The sequence below is a fragment of the Adiantum capillus-veneris genome, chromosome 15 (assembly GCF_014529385.1).
Source record: "Adiantum capillus-veneris isolate H3 chromosome 15, ASM1452938v2, whole genome shotgun sequence".
Taxonomy (NCBI): domain Eukaryota; kingdom Viridiplantae; phylum Streptophyta; class Polypodiopsida; order Polypodiales; family Pteridaceae; genus Adiantum; species Adiantum capillus-veneris.
In genome coordinates, this window is record NC_140945.1 from 58,843,405 (window position 1) to 58,868,917 (window position 25,513).

At 46.1% G+C, this 25,513-nt stretch overlaps 1 protein-coding gene across 1 annotated transcript in view; it reads right to left on the reverse strand.

The window, feature by feature from the left end:
• Nucleotides 1–25,513, reverse strand: part of LOC147440740 (protein PAT1 homolog) — an 83,909-nt gene that overhangs the window by 26,406 nt on the left and 31,990 nt on the right. The window contains exons 2-3 of the mRNA XM_086482573.1: nucleotides 18,375–18,535; nucleotides 18,216–18,287 (exon numbers count right to left, since the gene is read on the reverse strand). Coding sequence (XP_086338699.1) covers nucleotides 18,216–18,287; nucleotides 18,375–18,535 — 233 coding nt within the window. The remainder of the gene's footprint in view (nucleotides 1–18,215; nucleotides 18,288–18,374; nucleotides 18,536–25,513) is intronic.

The following is a 25,513-nucleotide window of genomic DNA, read 5'->3' on the forward strand; positions in this document are numbered from 1 at the left end:
CTTGGTTTTTGCACGTGAAGTGTCAGATTGTGATGAATCAAATTTATATGTGTTAGATAAAGAAAGGTCAATGTTTTTACAACAATATAGTGACTGTTTTTCCAATTCATTACCGTCTCAATTACCGCCAAAGAGACCCGAGGACCATGCGATAGATTTGGTGCCAGGCAGTAGCCCACCAAATAAGTCTCCGTATAGGGTTAGTGCGGCTCAACAGAAAGAGATAATGAGCCAAGTACAGGAGCTGTTAGAGAAGGGGCTGATTCAGCCCAGTTAATCTCCATTCTATTCTCCAGTGTTGTTGGTGCAGAAAAAGGATGGCTCATGGCATATGTGCATCGACTACCATGCACTGAACAAGAATACCATCAAGAATAGGTTCCCTATACCTAGAATTGATGATATTCTAGACAAATTAGGAGCAGCTATGTTTAGCAGGATAGATCTAAAGAGTGGGTACCATCAGATCCGCATTAGATTAGAGGATGTGCACAAGACTGCTTTTAGAACGACGTTTGGCCTTTACGAATTTTTAGTGATGCCCTTTGGTCTCACAAATGCTCCTGCTACATTCAATAGGATGATGGACAGAATTTTCCGTCCACACCAGCAGTTTGTTGGTACATTCTTTGACGACATGATAGCCTACTCAAAGAATGAAGAGGAGCATAGGCATCACTTGGCCATTGTGTTCAAAGAGCTACGCAACCATAGGTTGCTCATCAATGCAAAGAAAAGTGAATTTTTTCTGGAAGAGATTCATTTTCTAGGACACATTGTCTCAAAGGATGGTGTCAGAATGGAACCTGCTAAAGTTCAAGCGATCAAGTCATGGCCAGATTTGAAGACGGTGCACGATGTCCGAAGCTTCTTGGGACTATGCTCCTATTACAGAAGGTTTATCCGAATTTCGTTGAGATTGCTTCACCTTTACATGCTCTTCAAAAGAAGGCAGTCACCTTTAGATGGACAAAGAAAGAGATTTCAGCTTTTAATCTCTTAAAGGAAAAGATGACTTCAGATCCAGTCATTGTGTTGCCAGATCTTAAGAAGTCATTGTGGTCCAGTGTGACGCCTATGGTAGTAGCATTGGTGCAGTGCTAATGCAAGATGGCAGGGTAGTAGCCTATGAGAGTAGAATCTTGCAAGGGCCAGAAAAGACTATGCAAGTCTATGAAAAAGAACTGCAACCGTGATTTATGCGCTCTTAAGTTGGAAACACTACCTGCTAGGTGCAGATTTCGTTGTCTAAATGGATCATCAGACCTTGCGATACTTCTTGACACAGGCAAAGTTATCTGAGAAGCATATGCGATGGGCAAATATCTTGTCCATGTTCCATTTTCAGATTGTGCATGTGGAAGGCAAGAAGAACGTTGTGGCTGATGCCTTGTCAAGGAAGCCACAAATTTCAGCTGTGTCAATTCCTTATCATCATGAGCTTGATGATATGAGGGAACAGTACGCAAATGATGAAGATTTTGCAAGGGTCTTCGAGCAACTAATGGATGGACAACGTCATGAACACTATCTTCTCAAAGATGGGTTCATGATGATGCATGGCAGATTGTGTGTCACAAAGCCATTGCGACGTAAAGTTATGGAAGAGAGTCATGTCCAACCGTATGCAGGGCATCGTGGTATCGATGCTACAGTTAAAGCGGTTGAGACATTCTTCTACTGGCCTACATTGAGAAGAGATGTGGATGCCTTTGTGCGAGAATGCCTAATATGCCAGAAGGTCAAGTTTGACAGGCAAAAGGCACCAGGGTTATTGCAACCACTACCTATTGCAGATAAACCATGGGAAAGTATTGCTATGGATTTTATCTTTGATCTTCAGAGAACGAAGACAGGAAACGATGGTATTTGGACCATCATTTGCAGATTCAGCAAGCAGGCTCATTTTATTCCTGTCAGGAAAAAGAAAAAGCCAGATCAGATGGCACGCTTGTTTATGAGCAATATTTTCAAGTATCATGGCATGCCACAGTCGATTGTTAGCGACCGTGATCCACGCATGACAAGTTTGTTCTGGAGAGGCTTGTTTGTCTTCGTCGTTTCATCCTCAAACAGATGGGTAGTCAGAAGAGGCAAATTCTATTGTCCTAGATCTGCTGAAGTGCTATGTGTCTGAGCATAAAGGAAAGTGGGAGCAGTATTTGCCATTGGTAGAGTATGCATACAATAATACAGTGCATTCATCAACTGGCAAGGCACCTTTTGAAATAGTTGAAGGTGGCAAGAAAGTTACTCCCATACTGCATACAAAGGACAAGATATTTGAAGCAGATAAGTATGCGCAGGACATGCATGAAATGTACAAGAAGGTCAAAGTGGCCTTAGAAAAGACTCGGGCAAAGAAAAAGAAAGCAGCTGATCGTCACCGTCGTGAAGTGGTATTTTCACTTGGTGATTGGGTGCTTCTACGCTTTGAAAAGGCAAGGTTAAAGAAGATGAAGGGCAAGGAAAGACTGTTTCCAAAGCTCAACATGCGTTACTATGGGCCTTTTCAAGTATGCGACATAATCAATGATGTTGCATATAGGCTCAAATTGCCTGAGAGTTGGAAAATTCACAATGCGTTTCATGTGAGTCTTCTCAGACCCTATGTGGGTTATGTGCCAGAGGATATGCCAGCTGAAGATCAGTCGGAAGTCGAGGAACTTGACGAGATCTTGGTCCCGGAACAGATTTTGGCACATAAAGAAAGAAAAGTGAAAGGCAAGGTTGCTAGGCGTTACTTGGTGAAGTTCAGAAACTATCCACCAATGGATGCTAAGTGGATGGAAGAAGGTGAACTTGCAGAATCACCAACTGTGTTATCACTTTAGCTTGAAGCCTTCGATTTGCAACCTACCTTGACCCCTTGAGTTTCAAAGCTACATGGATTGTCAATGTGACAATGGCTTCTGAAAGAAATGATGTACATGGTATTTAAAGTGAGCTCAAATCAAGTACATGTTACATGAATGTTAGAGATGTACAGATTGTCAGTTTGGCAATTGCTCTTACGGAATGTCCAAAAGTGTGCTTAGTGCTATAGAAGTGAGTATTTCTTGTCAGTTTGTCAAGGATACAGTAATTGCTTCTATTAAAGGGTACATGTGTAACTGCATTCTTAAACTGTCGGTTTGGGTATGCTCGAAAGTGTTACTGGATCCAACGTGCACTAAAAGACAGTGGCAAAATGCGTAGCTACCATTTTGTCACTGGAAAGTTAATGACTCAAAGCAATGGCACAGTGCGAAGCTACCACTATGTCATTAGGACAGGGTTCACACGCAGGCAATACATGTGTCGACAAGGTGTTGAATACACCAGGGTTGACAATGAGCATGTATGTGTTGTACATGTGTCGACAGGTGTTGAATACATCAGTGTTGACTGTGAAAATGTACGACATAGATGCAAACAAGGACGTTTGAGATTTCAAGAGGGGGGTATGTCACCAGCGTGTGACTACTATCTATCCTTTTTGTTGATTTCTTTCTTATTATTTATTTACTTTCACTTTTTGGAAACACCCCTCCGGAAATCTACCTGCCCTGCACTGCATAGCTAGTGTGGAACTGTTCAGAGGGAGTCCAGGCCTGAGGGCAAGAGAGCACTAAGGTTGGACAAGGACTATGGTTAGCCAAAGTGGGGTCATTGACTAGCCAAAGTGGAATCCTTTGCTACAGAGGCTACATTTCAGTTCTTGGTGTGGCTGCACTGTACAGAGGGGATCAGATGACCTAGAAAGATACAATCAACATCTCCTAAAATTTAGGGAACTGCTATTTTGGGACCTGAAAATGTGTTCGCGTCATTACCTCCGGAATAACAAGGGGAACATTTTACAACTCTGCCGCAAAGTCAACTGGGCAACCGGTCAGGATATTTTTAGGCGGTAACCCCAAAACAGGAAATGGTCTGTAAGTGTGCCAAGTGACACATTTCTGTGCAGTTTCCTCATGCAAGAGAATGGGACGCTGATTTTAGAGAGGAGAAGGCTCATTTTCATGCTGTCACAGGTTGAGAGCTTCAATGGAGTGCTTGCTTTCCCTCTTATGTACAGTGCGGTGCCAGGAGTGATGCCCTGCACGCTACGCACTGCTCTCTCTCCCCTATGGCAGTATGTTATGCCCCTCTAGTGGGCTCTTCATTTGACCAATGTACAGTTGTGTGGGTTCATGCGCGATTGCCGAGGCAAGAGCCTCTTGCACAGGTACTGGATTAACTCCCGCAGGTACAGGTGATTCGGAGAGGTTTCACGTGCGAAATCTCGTTCGATTCAAAGGGCAAGTAGCCCTACAGGTGCGGGAGCTCGAGGACTTGCTACGGATGCGACCGGCACGCAAAACGGAGCCCGAAACAGTGAATTACAGCCTGCTGTGTACTTTTGCAGGTTTAGGGTTTTGGCCCTAAACGGACATTAATACCCCTAGGAGGTTCGGGGACGCGAGGGGACCGCTGTACAGGTGATCTGGCACACTTTCGGGGCAGAAAACAGAGAATTCAGCGTGCTGCAGATTCTCGCCAGGTTTTGTTAAGTGTCGGAATGCGTCGGGAAAGTCATCCAATGCGTGGGGATACTGACTGTGAAGGGTCCTAGTACAGTTATGCTGCCGAAATCGGGCCAAAACAGTTGAAATTCAGCCAAGACTGTGCGGGGCAGCTTGTAGGGAACCACAGCTTCTATTCCCTCTGTTAAAGAATAAAGAAATACCGAAAGGGGCGCCTAATTTAGGGGCCAGTCTGGTGTCGGTCTTCTCATACCGGTGCAATCTAGCAGCCTGTATCCCTTTCCCCTTTGTTGTGTCTTGAAAGTACAGGTAAAGTGGGCGACAAATTAAATGGGTGAAAGCATATTAGGTTTAAGTCTAAGGTCTACCGCCCTTTTTGGATTGAACAGGCCGGTTTCACTCATTCGTCAAGACCTAATCCAACTAGATACCAGGAGGACATGGATACTAGATAGAGCCGCCACAGGAGTTGGGCACGAAGATGGCTTTCTATAGAGAGCATCTTCTCCACCTCACAAGAGATGGGTTTGCGATTCGACCCAACTACATGGACACATACGTGTCATGGTTTGCGATGTGCCATTGGTCAGATACGCACATCATCACATCAACTGGAGATTGAGACCAGTAGATTCACAGGGATACCAGCAAACGACAGGATATGCCGCTAATGCCAGCTAGAGCCAGAGACACAGCTACACCACATATGTCACTGCACAATGTACTATGAGAACTGGGCCGTTTCCACTGCTTATTCAGAGAGGGTTTCGGTCCTTTCTATAGGGTCGTGAGTTATGAGGATCGGAGATGTCTTGGGCTATATCTACTTGAGTTACACAGATATAGAGACACTTTACTCGGGAGAGCTAGAGAGAGACAGTCCCATAGATAGATTACAGGTTTCTTTTCACTAGATTCGGGACAGCCAGAGGAGCAGCCATCACTGTAGAGCTCGGCCCACACTCTTTCGACCACTACCGGCACTCTCATCGATCGAGCACTGGAGCTACGGAGATCCAGACGGCCACGATTGAGGAGAGGGGCTACACAGCATCGACGGAGACTACAGCAGAGGATTCAAGCCATACTCTCTCGACATCCAGAGTGCAAATGAGGATGGATTCTAGTAGTAGTATCTTTGTTCTAGTTCTTTTGTTCTTGTGTACCTAGACATGGTATCAGATTCAATATTTTGTAACAGATTGGTCTCATAGGTCATTTTGGCCTTTTGAAGACGTTAATATTTCATTTCATTTCTCTCTCTCTGTACCAGTTTGGTCTCGTAGGTCATTTTGACCTTTTGAAGACGTTTAATAGAACATTTCATCTTCTCTCTCTCTCTCTCTCTCTCTCTCTCTCTCTCTCTCTCTCTCTCTCTCTCTCTCTCTCTCTCTCTCTCTCGGGTAGATACCTCTACATTGCTATTTGTTACTTTCCTCCTAGTACATCAATATATGCATCACCTAGAGGACAATCCCCCTTTGCTATTTTGGATAATGACATATGGGAGTTTTCCAAGGATGGTGACATTATCATACTAGGGGATTTCAATGCTAGGACTGCCCACCACCAGACAATATTCTATGATACTTCCGAAGAGATGCTTAGGGTGCTGGACGTCACAGAGATGGGTCTATCCAGACTATCACAAGATGAGGAATACACTGAATATAGCAGATACTTGATAGATATGGGAACCGCATACAGATTGGCCATTCATACAGATTGGCCATTATGAATGGCCTACAAAGATTTTCGACAGCTGGAGGTTTTACTTGCTTTCCACACCGACATGGTGCTAGCACAGTGGATTATGTTATGGCCCAGCCAGGTCTCATCCCATTCTTTCAGGATTTCATGGTGGGCAATAGGCCAGTTGGAGTAGCAGTTGATCATGCTATACCCTGACCTTTCAATTCAGCACAGCTCCATTAGGAGAGGTCCCCACACACACTCGGTATACCTTAATGAGGGAGACGGATTCTGTGTATATGGATGAGATATACAGGAAGCTATGCACTAATGAGCCGGGACGGCCACTAGACAAACTCACTCAGATACTGACAGAGACGCTCCATGATGCAGCATCAGAGGCATACCCCCACAACCAGCCCACACGGAGACGATCTGGGAACATGCCCCAAAACAGTTGGTATGATGAGGAGTGCAGAGAGACGAGGATCAAATTACAGAGGGAAGTGCTCACGGGTATTACCACGCATAGACAGTCACGGATTATCTTTCGCCGCCTAGTGCCACGAAAGAAAGGGGCCTATCTATCTCAGCTAGAGCGGGATCTATATCAGCTATTTATAAGTCAGGACTCACACGAAGCATGGAGGCTATTCCACGAGCATTCACCACTGCTAGCGGTCACCTCCACTAAGACATGGGGGGAATATGCCACATCTCTCTACACAGCATCAGGGCAACCACCTCTGCCGGACACACTAGAGATGCCCGTAGACATCTTCTTTCTTTACTGCCGAGAGGGTAAGGAAAGCCATTGACAGGATGAAGACAAGGAGAGCACATGATCATGATGGTCTGGTAGCAGAGCACTTCATCCATGCCAGAGATATGCCAGAGCTCCTGGCTATGATGTTTAATCGAGCCATGTATGAAGGCTTCCTGGAGACTTGGAGTATGTCTACGATTGTGGCTATTTTCAAGTCAGGAGATCCCATGATTCCCGCGAATTATCGCACCATCATGGTTGGTCACACAGTAGCTAGGTTGTATGCATCCGTTCTTGAGCAGGAGCTGAGTAGATGGGCAGAGCGAGAGGGCATAAGAGCACCAGGGCAAGCAGGTTTCAGGAGAGGTTTCTCCACTATTGACAAGATTCTAACACTCAGAGCTATTATTGAGGAGGGTAGACACCATGGCAAGAGGATCTATTGTAGCTTTGTGGACTTCCGCAAAGCTTGACACAGTGCCGAGAGCCAGACTTATACACAAACTATAGGACATGGGTGTGCCTATAGAGCTGATATGGGGTATTATGGCTCTATACAGGACAGTGATAGGGCGGGTACGCACCACTAAGGGAATGTCTGACATGGTCCACTCCACTATTGGAGTAAAACAGGGAGCGTCAGGGGGACAGGGGGGCTCAGCTAGCAGGGACGTGGATTCCGTTGTTACTATATGCTGATGATATTGTGCTGATTTCTGACTCCCCAGAGGGGATGCAGCGTCATTTGGATGCTCAGCATACATTTGCTTGTGACAGTGGATTGTCTATCAATCTGGGGAAAACCAAGGCCACAATGGGTCAAGAGGTCGGCACCCACATTTATGTATGGCCAGGAGACTGTGGAGTACACAAATGCATATACCTATCTTGGGGTAGTCTTCGGTGGACTGGTGTTTTCACTAAGTAGAGCATCAGAGACTAGACTAACGAGAGCATATGCAGCTTCGGGAGGACTGGAGAGGATGTGTTCGCAGGTTCAGTTTCAGGAACCGCGAACAAAGCTTTGACTTTTTGACACTCTAGTGACTCCAGCTATGCTCTATGGAGTTCAGGTATGGGGACCCTCAGTAGACCACCATGGGAGATATAGCAACACAGATGGATGGAGATATATGGAGAGGCCTCTGGTCTCTATGATCGCTTGGATGATTCGGGCTAAGGCTTCAGTACCACATGAGATTATTCGAGCCGAGCTAGCCGCCCCCCCCCTCGTGGTGGAGGCATTGACGAGATCAGTTTCCTTTATGCACGGTCTACGGGATCTCCCTAGGGACAGATACGCGCGGCTTGCCCTGGAGTCATCTCGACAACTAGCTCTACAAGGCGATACAGCATGTTGGTATGGACAGATGACATCACGGTTTCAGTCGCATGGTCTCAACATGGATAGATTACCTCGGCTTCAATACTCCCAGGATGCACCCTCCCTGTCTCTCACACAGACAGAGATCACTAGACTCATGCGTCAGGATCTGATTCAGCTAAATACCAGGAGCAATTGGATACAGCCGACACAGGAGTTGGGCACGAAGATGGCCTTCTACAGAGAGCATCTTCTCCAACTCACGGAGGACGGCTTTGTGACTAGGCCTGCATACATGGATACACATTTATCTCATGGGATAAGATGCGCTATTGGACAGATACGCACATCCTCACGTCAGCTCCAGATCGAGACTCACCTATGTAACTTAGAGCCAGAGACAGAGCTGCACTACACGTCACTGCCCGGCATACTATGAGATACGCGGCCGCTTCCATTGTCTATTCAGAGAAGGGTTCGGACCTTTTTCTAGGGTCATGAGATACAAGGATCAGAGGTGTATCCGATTGTTCTTGCTAGAGCTACGCAGACTTAGGGAGAGCTTGCTGAGGACATCAAGGGAAAGAGAGTCTCAGAGACGAATCACAGATTTCTTTACACCACACAGAGGAGAGCCAACGGAGTAGTCATTACAGCAGATCTCAGAGCCTACTCATACTAGAGGTACACTGCTTGACCGAGCCACTGAACTTGGAAGATCCAACGTCCACGACCTCGAGGGGTCTCCCACTACCGACGAAGGCTGCAACAGAAGATACAGATCACTCTAGCTCGACATGCAAGACGCCCAACCAGAGTTCTGACCATGGAGAAGGTCAATGAGATCTGACAGCGACCAATGAGAGATTTCATCTGAACCCACAACCCCCCCCCCCCCCCCCAATATTTCCTTTTTCCTTAGTGTTTTAGTGTTAGTTCTCTGTAACTTTGTAATTTCCGTACTCAATCATGGTATCAGATTCACCAATTGTAACTTTTTGGTCTCATAGGTCATTTTTGGCCTTTTTTGAAGACGTTAATATAACATTTCATTTCATTTCATCTCTCTCTCTCTCTCTCTCTCTCTCTCTCTCTCTCTCTCTCTCTCTCTCTCTCTCTCACACACACACACAAAGCACACTTTCTTTCGCATAGTAGCTTAGTTCGATGCGTGAGGCTCTCTCTCAATGAGTAGGTGGGCACACATTTCGTACAACAAATTAGCCCGATGCGTGGTCTGATCCAGCTACTGCTGGGATCATATTACGCACACTGGCAGATATTTTTTCACCAAGCAAGGGCCTTGCTTGAGCACAAGCCTTGCTTCTCTCCACAACCACTCTCATAAGCATGACCTTGGAAGAGGAACAAAAACGGAGGACGAGAGCCATGCATGTGAGAATATTTGGTCTAAGAGACCAAGATAATACAGGAGTGAAAGTGAAAGAGCTCTTGAAAATGATGGGGATCACGTCTCCGACACATACAAAAGCTTGGAGAGTGGGAAAGAAGAGCACATAAAGAGATGCATCCTCATCCAAAGACCGTGCTCTCATCTTACGCTTCCCTTCAATAGAAGCCAAGAAGGAATTTAGAAAAAAAGACCTACTCTAAAGAAGACGGGAATCTTCTTTGGGCGATGATCTGACCTTAGCATAGCTAGCACGCATGCAAGAGGTCACGCTAGAGATGCAAGCAGCAAGAGAAAGAGGGAAGAATGCCTTTTATATAAAATAGGTTCGCAGCAAGTGCCAAACCCTGAAACAGCCCTCAGCAGGTGACAAAAACCCTAAAACAGATCCGCAGCAGGTCTCTCTCTCTCTCTCTCTCTCTCTCTCTCTCTCTCTCTCTCTCTCTCTCTCTCTCTCTCTCTCTCTCGTCGGATAAATCTTTGAGGTCTCTTGGGATAGTTTCTTATGACATTAAAATTCTTCTCTTCTTCTTCTTCTCTGTCCCTACTCTCGACAGGGTTTTATTTGACTGTAAATTAACACGCAAGGTGCTGCTATAACTAAAGAACAAGCAGGTACAAGGGCTGCTTGCCTATGGCAAGCAAATGGGCAGCTTTAAGCAGGGGGGCAGCTTGAGCAGCGGTTCGAAAATGAGCTGCTGGACCACTGTGTTCAGCAATGGAGACCAAGAGCATCTCACCCGTGTGCAAGTCTCCCTCGATGGTAACGAAGGCAACATTCATGGTCATGAACAAGACGAAAATGGAGATGGAAGGATGGTGGAAAGAAAAGGCCAACCTCATCCAAATGGTCTTCAACAAGAGCAAACAATAGAAAAAGGAGAAAGAAGACTTTCAAACAGAAGTCCAAGTGCTCGGGAAGAGGTCTCAGCCCTCAATATAGAGCTTGCGGAAACTAGAGCCGGAGTGGACTTGAAAAAGGAGAAATCGAGCCCTCCATGATAGAGGAACTCAAAGTCATCAAAGAACAAGTGCGGAAGATCAAAGAAGAAGAGAAGCAACATGAGGCGAAGATGTCATCGTGGGTAGATGTAATCACGAAAACACAGAAGAAGGTAGATGGATAGAAGTCGCCAAGAAAGCGAAAGGGAAGAACCAACAGCCATCCCCACTCCCACAATCATCAACATGACCCTAGAGGAAGAGCAAAGGAGGAAGTCTAGAGCTTTACACGTACGAGTGACCGGTCCAAAAGACAGTGACGATGTGGAGGGGGAAATCAAAGAGCTTCTACTTATGATGGGTAGTGAGGCCACACACACAAAGGCATGGAGAGTGGGGAAGAAGAGAGAAGGAAATAAGGAGACTTTAAAGGAGAGAGCATTGATCCTTCGCTTCCCCTCCATGGAAGCAAAGAAGGATTTCTTGAAGAGGCGTCCTACACTAAAGAAGACAGGGATATTCCTTGGGGACGACCTCACACTCTCCCAGCTTGCTCATATGCAAGAAGTTATGCCTAAGATAAGGACCTATAGATTATCACAGGATATGAAGCATATTGAGCATGGACGACACTTGATAGACATGGGAACTGCACATGGATTGGCCATTTTGAATGGCCTACAGATTTCCTGTTGCGGGAGGTTTCACATGCTTTCCACACAGACATGGAGCCAGCATAGTGGATTATGTCATGGCACAGCCGAGCTTTAACTCTAGCATCCAGGACCTCACAATTGGACCAGACTTGTTGGTGTGGCAATAGATCATGCCCTTGTGTCGATGACCATTCTTTCCAGTTGTGTAGCACACATACCATAGGTAGCAGCCCCTACTCGCTACACATTTACATGGGAGACGGACTCTGTCTACATAAATGGGATCTACAGACGCATGTGCATTGAGGAGCCAGGGTGACCTCTAGAGGAGCTTACTACTATACTGACAGACATTGCATGATGTAGCAGCGAAGGCATACCCATGCACCCAGCCTGAGTAGAGATGACGTTCTGGGAGCATGCCCCAGAACAGTTGTATGATGAGTGCCGCGAGACGAGAGTCAGTCAGGCTTAAGAGCAACGTGCTTTTGGAGGGGACATCACTCACAGACAGTCACGGCTTGCCTTTAGATGCCTAGTGCGGCGGAAGAAGAGGGCATTTTTGGCTTGACTAGAGCAAGATCTATATCAGCTATTCTTGAGTCAAGACTCATGTGAGGCGTGGCGACTCTTTCATGAGCACTCCCCCCCTCCTACCATTACTTCTACAGAAGCCTAGGGCTAGTATTCATCATCTCTGTACACAATTCCTGCCACCTAGACAGCCGCCTCTTCCCTACCCCCCCGAGCCATGTCCACACACATGTGCTTTTTTCACCGTTGAGATGGTGAAGAAGGCCATTGATAGGATGAGGACTGGGAGAGCATATGATCATGATGGCTTAGTGGTTGAGCATTTTATACATGCTAGGGATCTGCTTGTAGAGCTTCTAGCAGTGATGTTCAATCGTGCCATGTGTGAGTGCTTGCCTAATACTAGGAATACATCTACTATTGTACCTATCTTTAAGTCAAGAGACCCTATGGAGCTTGGGAATTATCACACTATCATGATTGGACACACATTGGCACGGTTGTCAGGTAGGGTTTAGGAGAGGTTTTTCTACTCTTGACCACATTCTAACTCAGAGCCATTATTGAGGAGGGCAAATCAGGGATCTATTGTAGCTTTGTGGACTTCCGCACAGCATTTGACACAGTGCCCAGAGCTAGATTGATGCGCAGACTACGAGAGATGGGAGTACCCACAGAGCTGATTTGGGGGATCATGGCATTATACAAATCAATGGTGGGGCATGTACACAATCAAGAGGGGTTATCTACATTAGTTCGCTCCACTATCGGGGTGAAGCAGGGCTGCCTGCTCTCTCCTACTCTATTTCGTGTATGTGCATGAGGTTTCTGACTATATTGAGCGAGAGGGTGATAGAGGTGCACAACTGGCAGGGACATGGATTCCACTATTATTATATGCTGATGATATTGTGTTGTGCAACGTCACTTGGATGCTTTGCATAGGTTTTCCCACAACAGGGTTTGTCTGTCAACCTTGGTAAAACCAAGGTTATGGTGTTTAACACCACCCCACAGTGGCCAGGAGATCAGCACCCCCATTCACATACGGCCATGAGACGGTGGAGTATACAGATGTTTACACCTACCTTGGGGTGGTCTTTAGTGGACCAGCATTTTCATGGAGGAGAGCAACAAAGACTAGACTGACCAAAGCATATACAGCATAATGTGGATTGGAGAGGATGTGTTCACACATTCAGTTCCAGGAGCCTCGGAAGAAGCTCTTGCGTTTTGACACTCTGGTGGCTTCCGCATTGCTCTACGGAGTTCAGATATGGGGGCCTTCATTGGACCATGATGGGAGGTCGGGTCGCACTAATGGATGGGGAGACATAGAGAAGCCTCTAGTCTATATGATCGCATACTTATTAGAGCCAAGGCTTCAGTACCACATGACATTATTCGAGCAGAGCTAGCTGCCTCCCCACTAGTGGTTGAGGCGCTTACCAGGTCAGTCTCCTTTATACGCCGCTTTGTGGGACCTCCCCAGAGATAGATATGCCCGCCTATCACTTGAGTCCTCTCAACATTTAGCTATGCAAGGAGATACAATATGCTGGTATGGAGAGATGACATCATGATTTCAAGTACATGGGTTCAGCATGGACAGATTGCCCCCCTTCCAGTACTCACTGGATGCACCCTCTGTGACTCTTACACAGTCCGAGATCACTAGGCTCATCTGCAAGACCTGCCTTAGCTAGATACTAGGAGGACTTGGATACCATAGTTACCGGGGAACGGAATTGAGAGGGCTTGGAACGCCGGAACGTCTAGGCGTTTCGGCAGACAGTGACTCACCGGAACGGCAGGACCAGAACGCCTTGGAACGCCTCGGAACGGTCGGTGAGCTCTATAGTCAATGCACATTCTCCAAGATCCATCTTTCTTTAGTACCAGCAACACCGGCGAACGAAAGGTGAAGTGCTAGGTTGGATAAGACCCTGTTCAAGAAGTTCTTTTAGCTGGTTCATTATTTCTTCATTTTGGGCTCGGCTAACTCGCTAAGGTGGCCAATTCGGTGGTGTACTACCCAAAATCAAATCAATCGTATGATCTTCAGGATGCAAAGGCGGTAACTCGCCTGGTAGGCCTTCAAAGACACAGTCAGCTTGTGCATGTAGAAATTATTGTCGCTCCTTTTCTAGATCAGACATCTTTGACCTTTGATCATCATTCAATTCTTTTAAGAAGATCTAATACACAAAAAGACCGGATTTCATCAAGTGGGATGGACTTGCCTTTCGTTTTACATCAAGAACAATCTCTTTGCCCTTCTCATTCTTCAAGATGGCCTTCCTTGCCCTATAATCGACCACAGCGTTGTTCTTGCAGAACCAAGGGATTGCTAGGAGGACGTCACACCCTTCCAAAGGCATGATGTAAAAGTCCTCGCACCCTAGGTACCCTGACAATGCAAACGTAGTTTGCCAATAACATGAGTAGTGGCAACATCTCGTTCGGGTGCCGCTAGAACAGCCTCGGCCGGTGGCCCCATTTTCTCGGGCATTATTCCAAGTCGAGCCGCCAATTCTGTTGAAATGAAGTTGGCCTTGGCTCCTCCATCAAAGAAGATAAGGGCTTTCTGGTCCTGCACTTTTCCCAATGCGTGGAAAAGTTCAGTACTTTCATCCATCTGAGCAAGGTCGGTCCCCACACAATTTGGTACCAGTCTTGCATTCATCTTTCCTTTCCTCCCGCACTCTTCGGCTACTCTAAAACTATCTGGCTTGTTTTCTGATCAAGAGCTCTATCCAGCTCTTTCTGCGAGTGTAGCTTCCGCTTTTCCGCACTCGTCTGTCCATTCAGCTTTCCTCTCGACCTGAGAGGAGAAACAATGGCCTCATGCTGTCACGAATGGATCAATCGGGTAATTCTTCACGTGTTTCGCAAATCTCGAGTCTCTGGAGTATCTGATCAGTCTTTCCACAGATGGGTCAACCTACAGTTGATGCTTGTACTCCACTTTGGCAAACTTTTCCGCCAAGAATTTGTCCAAATCTTCATTCTTTTCTTCAGTTCGTGCGCCAGATTTCAATTTTTCTTCGCCTCCCCCCCCTGAGAGGTGTTTATGTCTTATGCCCTTTAAGACAGAGCAATGAAGACGGGAGCGCACCCGATGCGCGATGGAAGAAGGGTGGGAGTAGCTAATAAGTCCGGGGTCGAGAAACCAAGGTTCTTTCACATACAGATAAAATCTCAACTATTCCGTCATGTTCTCGAGAATCTGTTGCGCTGCCAAGGGATCGGATCCTCCGTAGAAGAAGAATCTTTCTGAGCTCCGATACCACTGTAACAAGCTTGGACCCACCAAGCGAGAAACCACTAGCAACACACGAACAGAAAGTTCAAAATCATTGAACTTTAATAGATAGACAGAGAGAGAGAGAGAGAGAGAGAGAGAGAGAGAGTCAACACGGCACGGCGGAGTTCCACGCCCAAAAGCAGTGGCCCCAAAGATTGGCACCCCTTTCGATATTTCTTTATTTATTGAGCTCAACAAGGTACAACTCCCGAGGGACCTCTACTCTCAGACTCTACGTCTAGATGCTCTACAAACTGAGGCCCCAATGGCTCTTATAAACAGTACAAGGGATGCCCAGAAGCAGAGCCCCAAAAGCAATACTTGAAAAGCTTCAAGTTCTAAAAGCATCCAGGCCCAAAAGCTAGCGCTGCCAGCAGCCAGCGCAATTCACAGAAAATCCGTACGCTGCCATGTCAGCAGTCAGCGTGATGTGCGGGCTAGCCGTACAGCTGCCATGTAAGTATCCCTTCGCGATCTCTCTTTTTTTTTTGTCTATGTGCCCCCAAGGGCCCCATCTAATGAATACCCTATAAGTTGGAACAGGACATGCCACTTCATTTTGTGACAGTGATTCAAGAGGGCCAACCCAGACTCCACCCCGCCATAGAGCTTGTACCTCAAGAGTGGAGCCGAGATAGAGAGTTGTTGGGAGCGGAGCTCATCTGTAGCCTAGCAATTTGGTTCATCTGGAAAGCCCGATGTTTCCGCATCTTCGAGGCTCAACCCATCCCACCCACGAAGACTGTACGAGACATATAGTTGGAGCTGATTCATACACTCAGGGGACAGTTTGAGAGGCTTCAAGACAGCTCTGTTGACATGCAAGAGCACCGCGAGGCTTTCTTGCAACTTCGCGACCAAGGCCTTTCTTCACCTTAGCTCATATGGCACCTCGATGGACACGCAGGGGACAGTTTGAGAGGCTTGAAGACAGCTCTGTTGACATGCAGGAGCACCGCGAGGCCTTCTAGCGACTTTGCGACCAAGGCCTTTCTTCACCTTAGCTCATATGGCACCTCGATGGACACGCAGGGGACAGTTTGAGAGGCTTCAAGACAGCTCTGTTGACATGCAGGAGCACCGCGAGGCCTTCTAGCGACTTTGCGACCAAGGCCTCTCTTCACCATAGCTCATATGGCACCTAGATGGCAATCCCACCCACCAGTGTGGTGGTTTCCTCCTCCCATATCTTGATTTAGCCATCATTGTACATATCTAGTTTTTTTCATTGGAAGAGGCTCCCCACCTCTTGATGTAGCCCTCTCTAATAAAGGCAGTTTGTAGCCCATTAGGTAGGTTTTTTGACTAATGGAAGGATCTTTTTCTGGGAAAAAAAGATCTATTGTCAATTTATATACAACGGAAACAAGGACACGACTTAAAAAATATTTCCAATCAATTTCATGGTATGAATTTAGCTGCAACAAATTTCAGACACATCCGAGGTGTCTGTAGCTAGCTTAAATCCACTGCATACTTATGGACTCACTTAAAATCTTGAAGCGATGCTCACCAAGCATGGAAGCTGATCTCTAACTTTTCCTATATAGTATAGCCATTGATGACATGCCCACACGGTTTACAGGAAGAGGAGCTCTAGTTTGGCTGACTCGGGCTTTTGGAGCCTGGCAAACTCTGATGGGGATTGCTAGCACTAGTTGCCATTGGACGATAGGATTTTCTCTTATCATGCCTGCAGTATTTTGTAGAGAGGTGTACTATATCCAGTGGTGGATTGGACTTGCAAATTCCTTATTCCTTCTTGGAGGCTCCAGATTCCTACTCTTGTAGTGTACCCACGATCTGAGAGGGGGTATTCTTTGTGGCTGTGCATAGCCTTGTTAGGTTTTTCCATATTCTCTCGTCATATGGTAGAAAATCCAGACTTGGTCCGGCCGGCCACTTGTGGCACTTTTAGTAGGCGCACTAATTAATAATTATTTCCCATATTTTCCATTTTTATGGTCGTGGGGTCTTTATAGGAGTGGGTCAGGCACTTTTTGTGCTCGCCTATATATGGAGGAGGGGGCAACCCCACTTTGGGATCATATGATTGCAGAGCCTTGTATTCTCTTGTGATAGCAGAGTTGTGCCATCCACGGCTTGTACATACTCTCTCTCTCTCTCTCTCTCCATCTTCTCTCTCTAGCGTTTTTCTCTCTCCTCTCTCTCCCCTCATGTTCCTTGTTACCACATCTTCCATGTGTCGGTTCCACATCTTCTTAGCACTTTGACAATTGAGGGGCCAATGCTTCCGAGAGTCAAACTCCACCTTTGTGTCTCTTGTCTATTGTGTGATGTTCTCTCTCTTTCAAGTTCAAATGTTTGCTGTTTCGGTTCAGATCAGTATTGTTCCAATGATTCACCACCTAGCCAATGGCTTTCCGCTTACACAATCCTCCATATACATCTCCATACTGCGAAATAGAATAACCCTGTGTGCCAAGCAACAAGCCATAGATGCCTCGATAAATCCAAGCATAGAGGCTCCAAAACCCCCTAACCTCCCTAAACGCATCCATGAACTCAGCCTTCTTGCCATCTCAGCAAAATGAGGAGCTCTCCCTACGTGTCCTGGGTACCTGGACAAATTAGCAGCCATGCCTTGTTGCAGAAAACTGTTGTTGCTGAAAGTGCTATTGGTATTGTTGAGTGTGTTGTCACCACAAGGAATTGGTATCCTTGGTGTTGGAAGACTTGGTACCCTTTAGTGTCTCCTTGATTTAAGAATTATCATGCGCCTCCAAATCCATTCAATGCTTGGACACCGTCTTCATAACCTTGTACTCTTTATGCAAAACCGATTAAAAGGCTACTTTCTGCGCCAACTACTCCCCTAGATTGACACAAAGAGTGATATGGCATTTTTTACCGTGTTTGCAATAGACCATCAATTTTTTACCGTGTTTGGAAGGTACTGTGAGGAGCCTTTCTCTTGTGCATGGTAACAGTGTAATTCAATTCAAAAGATGTTGAATGGACATGTTTCTAGCCCAAAAAAGAATTCGCAAGTGGCCCAAAACAATCTCATCTAAACCATCTAACATTTCAGCCATTCCTCATATGAAATCCTACCCTGAGAGAGCCACTGATATTAGAGATATCATACGGGCCATCCAATTGGGGACCTGTGTCCAAAACGTCAACCTGTGCCAAAGAAGGTACAATCCAGTTAGAAATCAGAATACCCTAGGTTACATCCAGCTTAAGGGAGGAAAAAAAGCATGTAAACACCTCTTCCTTGTCGCTTGAAGGATTCAAACTTCTCTCATCCTCCTCATATTTAGTACCACTCGATGCAATCTCCTCCTCCTCATCCAGGCCACCGAGCTCAACCTCTTGGCTTATGGCTCCCCCAAAAAATGCATATTGTGATGCATCAAACCGCTCATCATCTGTGAAATAGACAGCAACATTGTCAACACCCTTACATCGAGTATCAATCAAAAATCTAGAGTAAACACACCCAAGAAAAACAAGAATGTTTAATTCCCACAAATTTGGCAGAAGTTCAAGCCAAACCTTTTCACCTGTGGCATTTCAGTTCTAAGAATATGAGAATCAAATATACATCAGCTGTGCCTGAAGCAGCTGAATTAAGCTAAGAGAAGAGCTCTAAACAAGAAAAAGCAAGAGAAACTCTAAGCTTGCTTGATAATCTCATAGTAGAACGATGCAGTTAACAATGGATAAAACACAAATTAATAATATATACATACTCTGGAACCAAAAAGCTGAGCTCGCTGCTCGCTGTGACACAAATAACCCCCCCCCCCCTTGCTTCCCTTGCGCTTGTGGTCGCCATTGCTGACCGTTCGCTGTCCTTTGACGAAACAGACTTCGCTTTCTTCTTCTCACTCGCCTCCCTCATCATCGAATCGCCTTTTTCTTTTTCACAGCAGCAGAGATAGATGGAGGCTCCTGCTTCGCCGCAGAGGGACTCTGACAAAGCCCCTCGCCCGACCCTGCAAAGCCTACCATCCGACTTGCTCTATCACTGACGGAGCAAGTGAGCCTTGCAGCAAAGTTGGAGCGCCTTCAAGTCACCTCTGTCATCTGCAAGATTATCCGCAGCCAACCCAGCAGAGGCGAGGTGTGTGACCTCCTCCTTGTCCACCTTCCAAGTTCTTGCGGAGGCGGGGGAAAGATCATCGACATACAGTTCCTCCAGCGTGGTTACTACCAAATCGAGTTTGAGACTCCCGAGATGGCTTCCAAGGTCATTTTGATGAGCCCGCTGGCCATCCGAGAAGTCAGGACTCATTTTTCAACACTGGCGCCATGGTTTCGACCTAGCTTTTGATGTTCTTATCAAGCAAGCAAATTTTCTCATTTCAGTTTGCTTCCCCGCCCTTAGGCGAGAGAACCTCCCGCTTCTATCCAAAATTGGTTCGGAGATTGGGATAGTCTTGGAGACCCCGCGCACGGCAACTTCAACCGTTGCCAAGGCAGCAGGTAAACCTACTGTACGTGTTTTAGTTCAGGACACCCACACTGTCCCGAAGGTAGTCCTTCTGCCTAGGGTGAGTGGTGGTTGGCTCCGCCAGAGCGTGGAGTATTTAGGACTCCCAAACCAATGCTTCAGATGTAGACAAATGGGCCATCTTGCAAAGGCCTGTCCTCACAGGAGAGCTTAACCCGCTCACACGCTTAGCCTCCCAAGGCTAGTCAGGCACAGCAGAAGATACCCAGGGTGCACAAGCTGGCATTTCTTTAGAGATGGGTGGCCAATCAGTTGATGATGGCTGACAACAGGTGCATGGCCATCGCCGTCACGGACGGGCTCACCATACCGCCCCCCTATTGGTCGACCTACGATAGGCCAATAGCATTGGTTTCCTACAGAGAACCGTTTTGACCCTCTACAGCAGGACGTTCCTGAGCTGTCTCCTTCAACCTCACCCCACCCCCGCCCCTCCCATCTATCCCATTGACCCCTTAGCCTCATCTCTTAGCCTGTCTCAAAATCTACCACTGGCTCAGGGTCCGGGACACTCCTCAACAGCTCGAATATCTCTAGGCAGCAATTTTGGTACAAGCTGGCTGGCTCGGGAGGAACAGCCTACTTGAGAACACCACTTTTGGTGCACGCTTCTCCTTTTGCATCAGTCCCTTGCAAACTGACCACTTTTGACACACACCAACAATGGGATTTCTTCAACTACAACTATACGCGGTTTCCTGGCGACACAGCTTGTTTCAGCGTACATATTCTCTTTTTGGCAGCCAAAGGTGCCGATGCCTTGGATACATCGGTTGGGTTTTCCTTTCCGCTTTGTGGCAGGGATCACACATAGTGGGCTCTGCATACAATACTAGATTGGCTCAAGGTCCAAGCTCGTGAGTTCTCGATTGTTTGACCTCGAAAAGGAACGACAAGATTTTTATGCAATAGAGGATGATTGTTTCTCTGAAGGCGTACAAAGCGAGTTACCTCCTTAGCGTCGTGAAGATCACATGATTGATTCGTGGTAGTACCACCATTGAACCGGCCACCTTACAAAGTTAGTCGAGGCCAAAATAAAGAACTAATGAACCAGAACACATTTCCACATTATGAGGATTGATGATATACTCAACAGACTTCAGAATTCTACTTGCCGAATTGATATGAAGAGTGAATATCATCGGATCTGTATTGCTCCTCGAGACGTCTACAAGACAGCTTTCAGGACGACTTTTTGGATTTTCATAGCATACCCATCATTTGTGGGTTTTCCAAACACTAAGGAAGCATAAATTGCTTATAAATGTGAAAAAGAGCAAGTTTTTCTTGCCTGAGATACATTTCTTGGGACACATCGTCTCAACAGAAAGGGTAGAGATGGATCTGGCCAAAAGTGACACTATCCGCGAGTGGCCTGACTTGAAGAATGTTCATGGAGTTAGAAGCTTCTTGGACTTGTGTTCTTACTACCGGTGGTTCATTCAAAAGCTTGCAGAGGTAGCTTCCCCTTTGCACATTTTGACACAAAAAGGAGTCCCTTTCTCGTGGGGATCCACATAGGTGAATGACTTTCAGACACTGAAAGAGAAATTGACTACTGGACCAGTATTGACTTTGCCGGATTTGCAAAAGTCATTTGAAGTATATTGTGATGCTTGTGGTCGTAGTTTGGGAACGGTCTTAATGCAAGAAGGCCATGTGATTGCCTATGAAAGCTGATTGTTTTCAAGGCCAAAATTGAAAGCACAGATTTATGAGAAAGAGCTTTTGGCAGTGATCCACGCTCTTGCTCAGTGGCAACATTACCTACTTGGAGCCGATTTTACAGACTTAATTGATCATCAAATCTTACGCTACTTCTTGTCACAGAAGCAGCTTTCGAAAAAGAAGATGCGGTGGGCTAACATCTTGTCACAATTTCACTTCCAGATTGTCCATGTTCAGGGACAGAAGAACTTGGTGGCAAATGCGTTGTCCCAGAAGCCGTCAGTCTTGGCTATTTCCGCGATTCATCATAGAAGCTTCGAGGACATGGTTGCTCAGTACGCCACAGATCCAGATTTTTCAGATGTATTCACTCGAATACAGAATGGGGAGATAGTAGCAGGATATTCCATACGGGATGGCTAGTAGATGAAGAAAACGATGTTGTGCATTACACAGCCGTTGAGGGAAAAGGTTTTGACTGAGTGCCATTGTCCACCTTCTACGGGTCACCGCGGCATCGATACCATCTTGAAAGGTGTGGAGCATTACTTCTTTTGGCCGAGACTCAAAAAGGATGTGGACGACTTTGTGCGCAGTTGCTTGGTATGCCAAAAGGTCAAGTTTGACAGGCATAAAGCACAAGGATTGTTACAGCCTTTACCCATTCCCACCCGCCCCTGGGAAAGTATTGCTATGGATTTCATTTTTGATCTCTCGAAGACACAGAGTGAGCACGCTGGCATTTGGACTGTCATCGATAGATTTAGCAAGCAAGCTCACTTCATTCCAGTGAAGAAAACAGTCAAGACAGGTCATTTAGCGAGACTTGTTCATTGCACACATTTTCAGATTACATGGCATGCCTGAGACAATAGTCTCTGACAAAGATCCCCGATTCACGAGTTTGTTTTGGAAGGGTATTTGGGAGAACATTGGCACACGATTGCAGTTCTCGTCCTCGTTCCACCTGCAGACAGATGGGCAATTTGGAAATAGCCAATTTAATGGTTTTGAATTTGTTGAAGTCTTCTTCTTTGGATCAGAAGACTACATGGGAAAGGTATTTGCCCTTGGTGGAGTTTGCCTACTAGACGCAGAGTAAAGACGCCATTTAAAGTATTCGAGGGTGGTAAGAAGCTTCTTCAATTTCTAAGCATCTAAGACAAGATTCTTTTGAAGAAGATTTTTTAAACAAAGTCTAGAAGGCATGGAAGGCCATCTAGCTGTTTAAAGGAGGAGAGGTAGTCCTCTATTGACAATGACAAGAAACCAAGAAGTTCAAGGAAGGGAGTCAAACCAGGACACTCGTCGAGCCCTTGCGTTGAACAACAGTTTGACATCGCCTTCCTCTGGAGCGTGGTTATCAAAACATTCCAGGGAGCGAAAGGCGGCATCTTACTTGAAAAGAACGATGAATATGCAAGAGATGCCATCATGCCTTGGCATCACTTGATAATGACTGAGAAAGATACATTGGGGATGACTACTACCCAAAGGTTTTGGGATACTTGTCGAAGATTCTTTTGAAAGACCAGATTGAGTGGTTTTGCTATGATTTGCTAAAGAGATTCAAGACTATGCTTTAAACCAAAGGTCTGACTTCATTTAGAGACTTATGGGACATAACTAAGCAACGTTTTTGAATGCATGCCGGCTCATTGACTTATGAGATTGGCAGGATAGTATCCACCTCAAAAAGGCAAGAGTCTGCCAGTGAGAGAATGAATCAATGGAACTAGATGAAAGCTCATCACACGATTCTGGCGAATGAGTGGATCCAACGAACTAAGGAAACCAGATGCAAGTTCATCAAAGAGTTCCAGAGAAAGAGGAATCAGATGATAGTGCGTCTTAGGGTTTTGATGATTGACTCATTGACTTAGCGACTGGCAGGATAGTATCCACCTCAAAAAGGCAAGAGTCTGCCAGTGAGAGAATGAATCAATGGAACTAGATGAAAGCTCATCACACGATTCTGGCGAATGAGTGGATCCGACGAACTAAGGAAACATGATGCAAGTTCATCAAAGAATTCCAGAGAAAGAGGAATCAGATGATAGTGCGTCTTAGGGTTTTGATGATTGACTCTGACGTGCCAATGGGCAGGGAAGCAAAAGACGCTATCAGCACGTCCCAAGGCACAAGGAAAGAAAGGAAAAAGAGAATCAGCTGGTAGATCAAAACATTCCCCAGACCGAGGATAAGATTTTTAAAGCCGACCAGTACACGAGGGACTTGGACACTGCTTTTGCCAAGGTCCGGGAGGCTTTAGAGAAATCTCAAGAACGACATCGGGCAGTAGATCGACATCATCGCGATTTGAAATTAAAGGAAGACAATTGGGTGCTCTTACGTTTTGAGAAGGCACGCCTAAGAAAGAAAAAGGAAAAGTAGCGGCTTTTTCCAAAGCTTAGCATGAGGTACTATGGCCCTTTCCAAATAAAAGAAAAGATAAATGATGTCTCCTTTAGACTGAAGCTGCCCGATACTTGGAAGATTCACAATGCATTTCATGTAAGTCTATAGAAGCCTTTTAAAGGTGATGTGCCCCATGATGGGGAACCAGATGAGCAACCGGAAGTGGAGGAAAGCGAGGAGATACTCGTTCCAGAACAGATATTAGCACACAAGGACAGAAAGATAAAAGGTAAAGTGATTAGGTGGTTCTTGGTTAAGTTCAAGAACTATCCTGCATTGGATGCGAAGTGGATGGAGGAGGAGGACCTAGCAGATACTATAGGTACCCGGAACGCGGAACGGGAACCGCGATGGGGACCCCCGCGGAACGGGGGAACGGCCAGGGGTCCGAAACGGGAACGGCGCAGAACGGGAGGCATAAAAACACACCCAAATAATGCAATTTCTAGCTCTACACGTTTGAAATTTGAATACAAGTAGTATTAGAGTCCTTTGACTCTAATACTCACAAAAAACTCGACTTGAAGACCCCTCGGCCATGGATGATATAATAGGGGGAGAGAGAGAGAGAGCTTAAGAGAGAGAGAGAGAGACTCAAGAGAGGCGGAGAGCTTGAGAGAGTGACAAGGGGAGAGCTTGAGACTCGAGAGTTGAGAGAGCTTAAGGCTTAAGCCTTAAACCTTGAGGGCATGTGGATTTGCTTGAGAAGGGAATGGGTGTGAGGGGGTGCATTTTGAGTCCTTGCACACTTAAAAAAACTCCTAATGCTCACTACAAATTTGCAAAAAACTGTCCATTTCTCCCCATTTTTGAGAGCTGGCCGTTCCCGGCCGTTCTGGTATCAGGTTGTCACCCGGAATGGCAAAACGTTCTGGGACGTTTTGTCGTTCCAGCAAGGGGGGGGGGGGGGGGGGGGGAATGGCGTTCCGGCGTTCCAAGGCCTAGGGAACGCGTTCCCTAGTAACACTGGCAGATACTCCTCAGATTTTGGAACTTTACCGTGAAGCATTTGGGTTTAGCATAGCTCTACTCGATAGAAACCCCGATTTCTGCATGGGTGAATCTAGTGCAACGGGTTTGCACAAGAGGGGAGTCACTCCGCTCCTTTGTCAACGGATTACTCCGATTTGGCATAGAGTCATTGATGTCCCCCTTTGGGTTTCAAGGATACTGATGGGTTGACAGTATTCTGTTGTATGACTTTATGAACTAGAATTCCCGAAACTGAATATGATTGATTTGTACTTGACTTGTTTGAGTGCAAGAACTGAAAGACGAAATGACTGCAATATTTCGGTCTCATAAATCTCTATAGACATGATTGCAATAAGGATTAGTTAATCGGGCATCCGTGAGGTCCCGACTGGATCTAGATGCAATCACTAAATACATTGCCAATTAATCATTGTCTGAGATTTGGAATGAATTTGAACGTGATTTATCTTGTGATGTCAAGTGATGTCTTGTGATGTACGGTGATGATTGTCGTTTTGTACAAGTGCTAGATGTGTCGTGTCTAGTGCGTCGGTACTAACAGTCAGTGTCTACTAAGAGAGTTGATGGCCTCTGTCTGTTTTGCAGGCGTAATCGAGGGCGATTACAATTCTTTCAAGAGGGAGGTATGTCACAAACTGGTGACGTGGCAACCCTTTGAAATTGTCCCAACTTATGGCCAAGTGACGAGGGGACCTCGAGGACATTAAAATTAAAAGCGCAGGAACTGTCGACGTGGCTGTCGTACGCATCTCCGCAAATTCCGTTGACTGTACAAACAGCACCAAAACGCACTTACATGCTGACA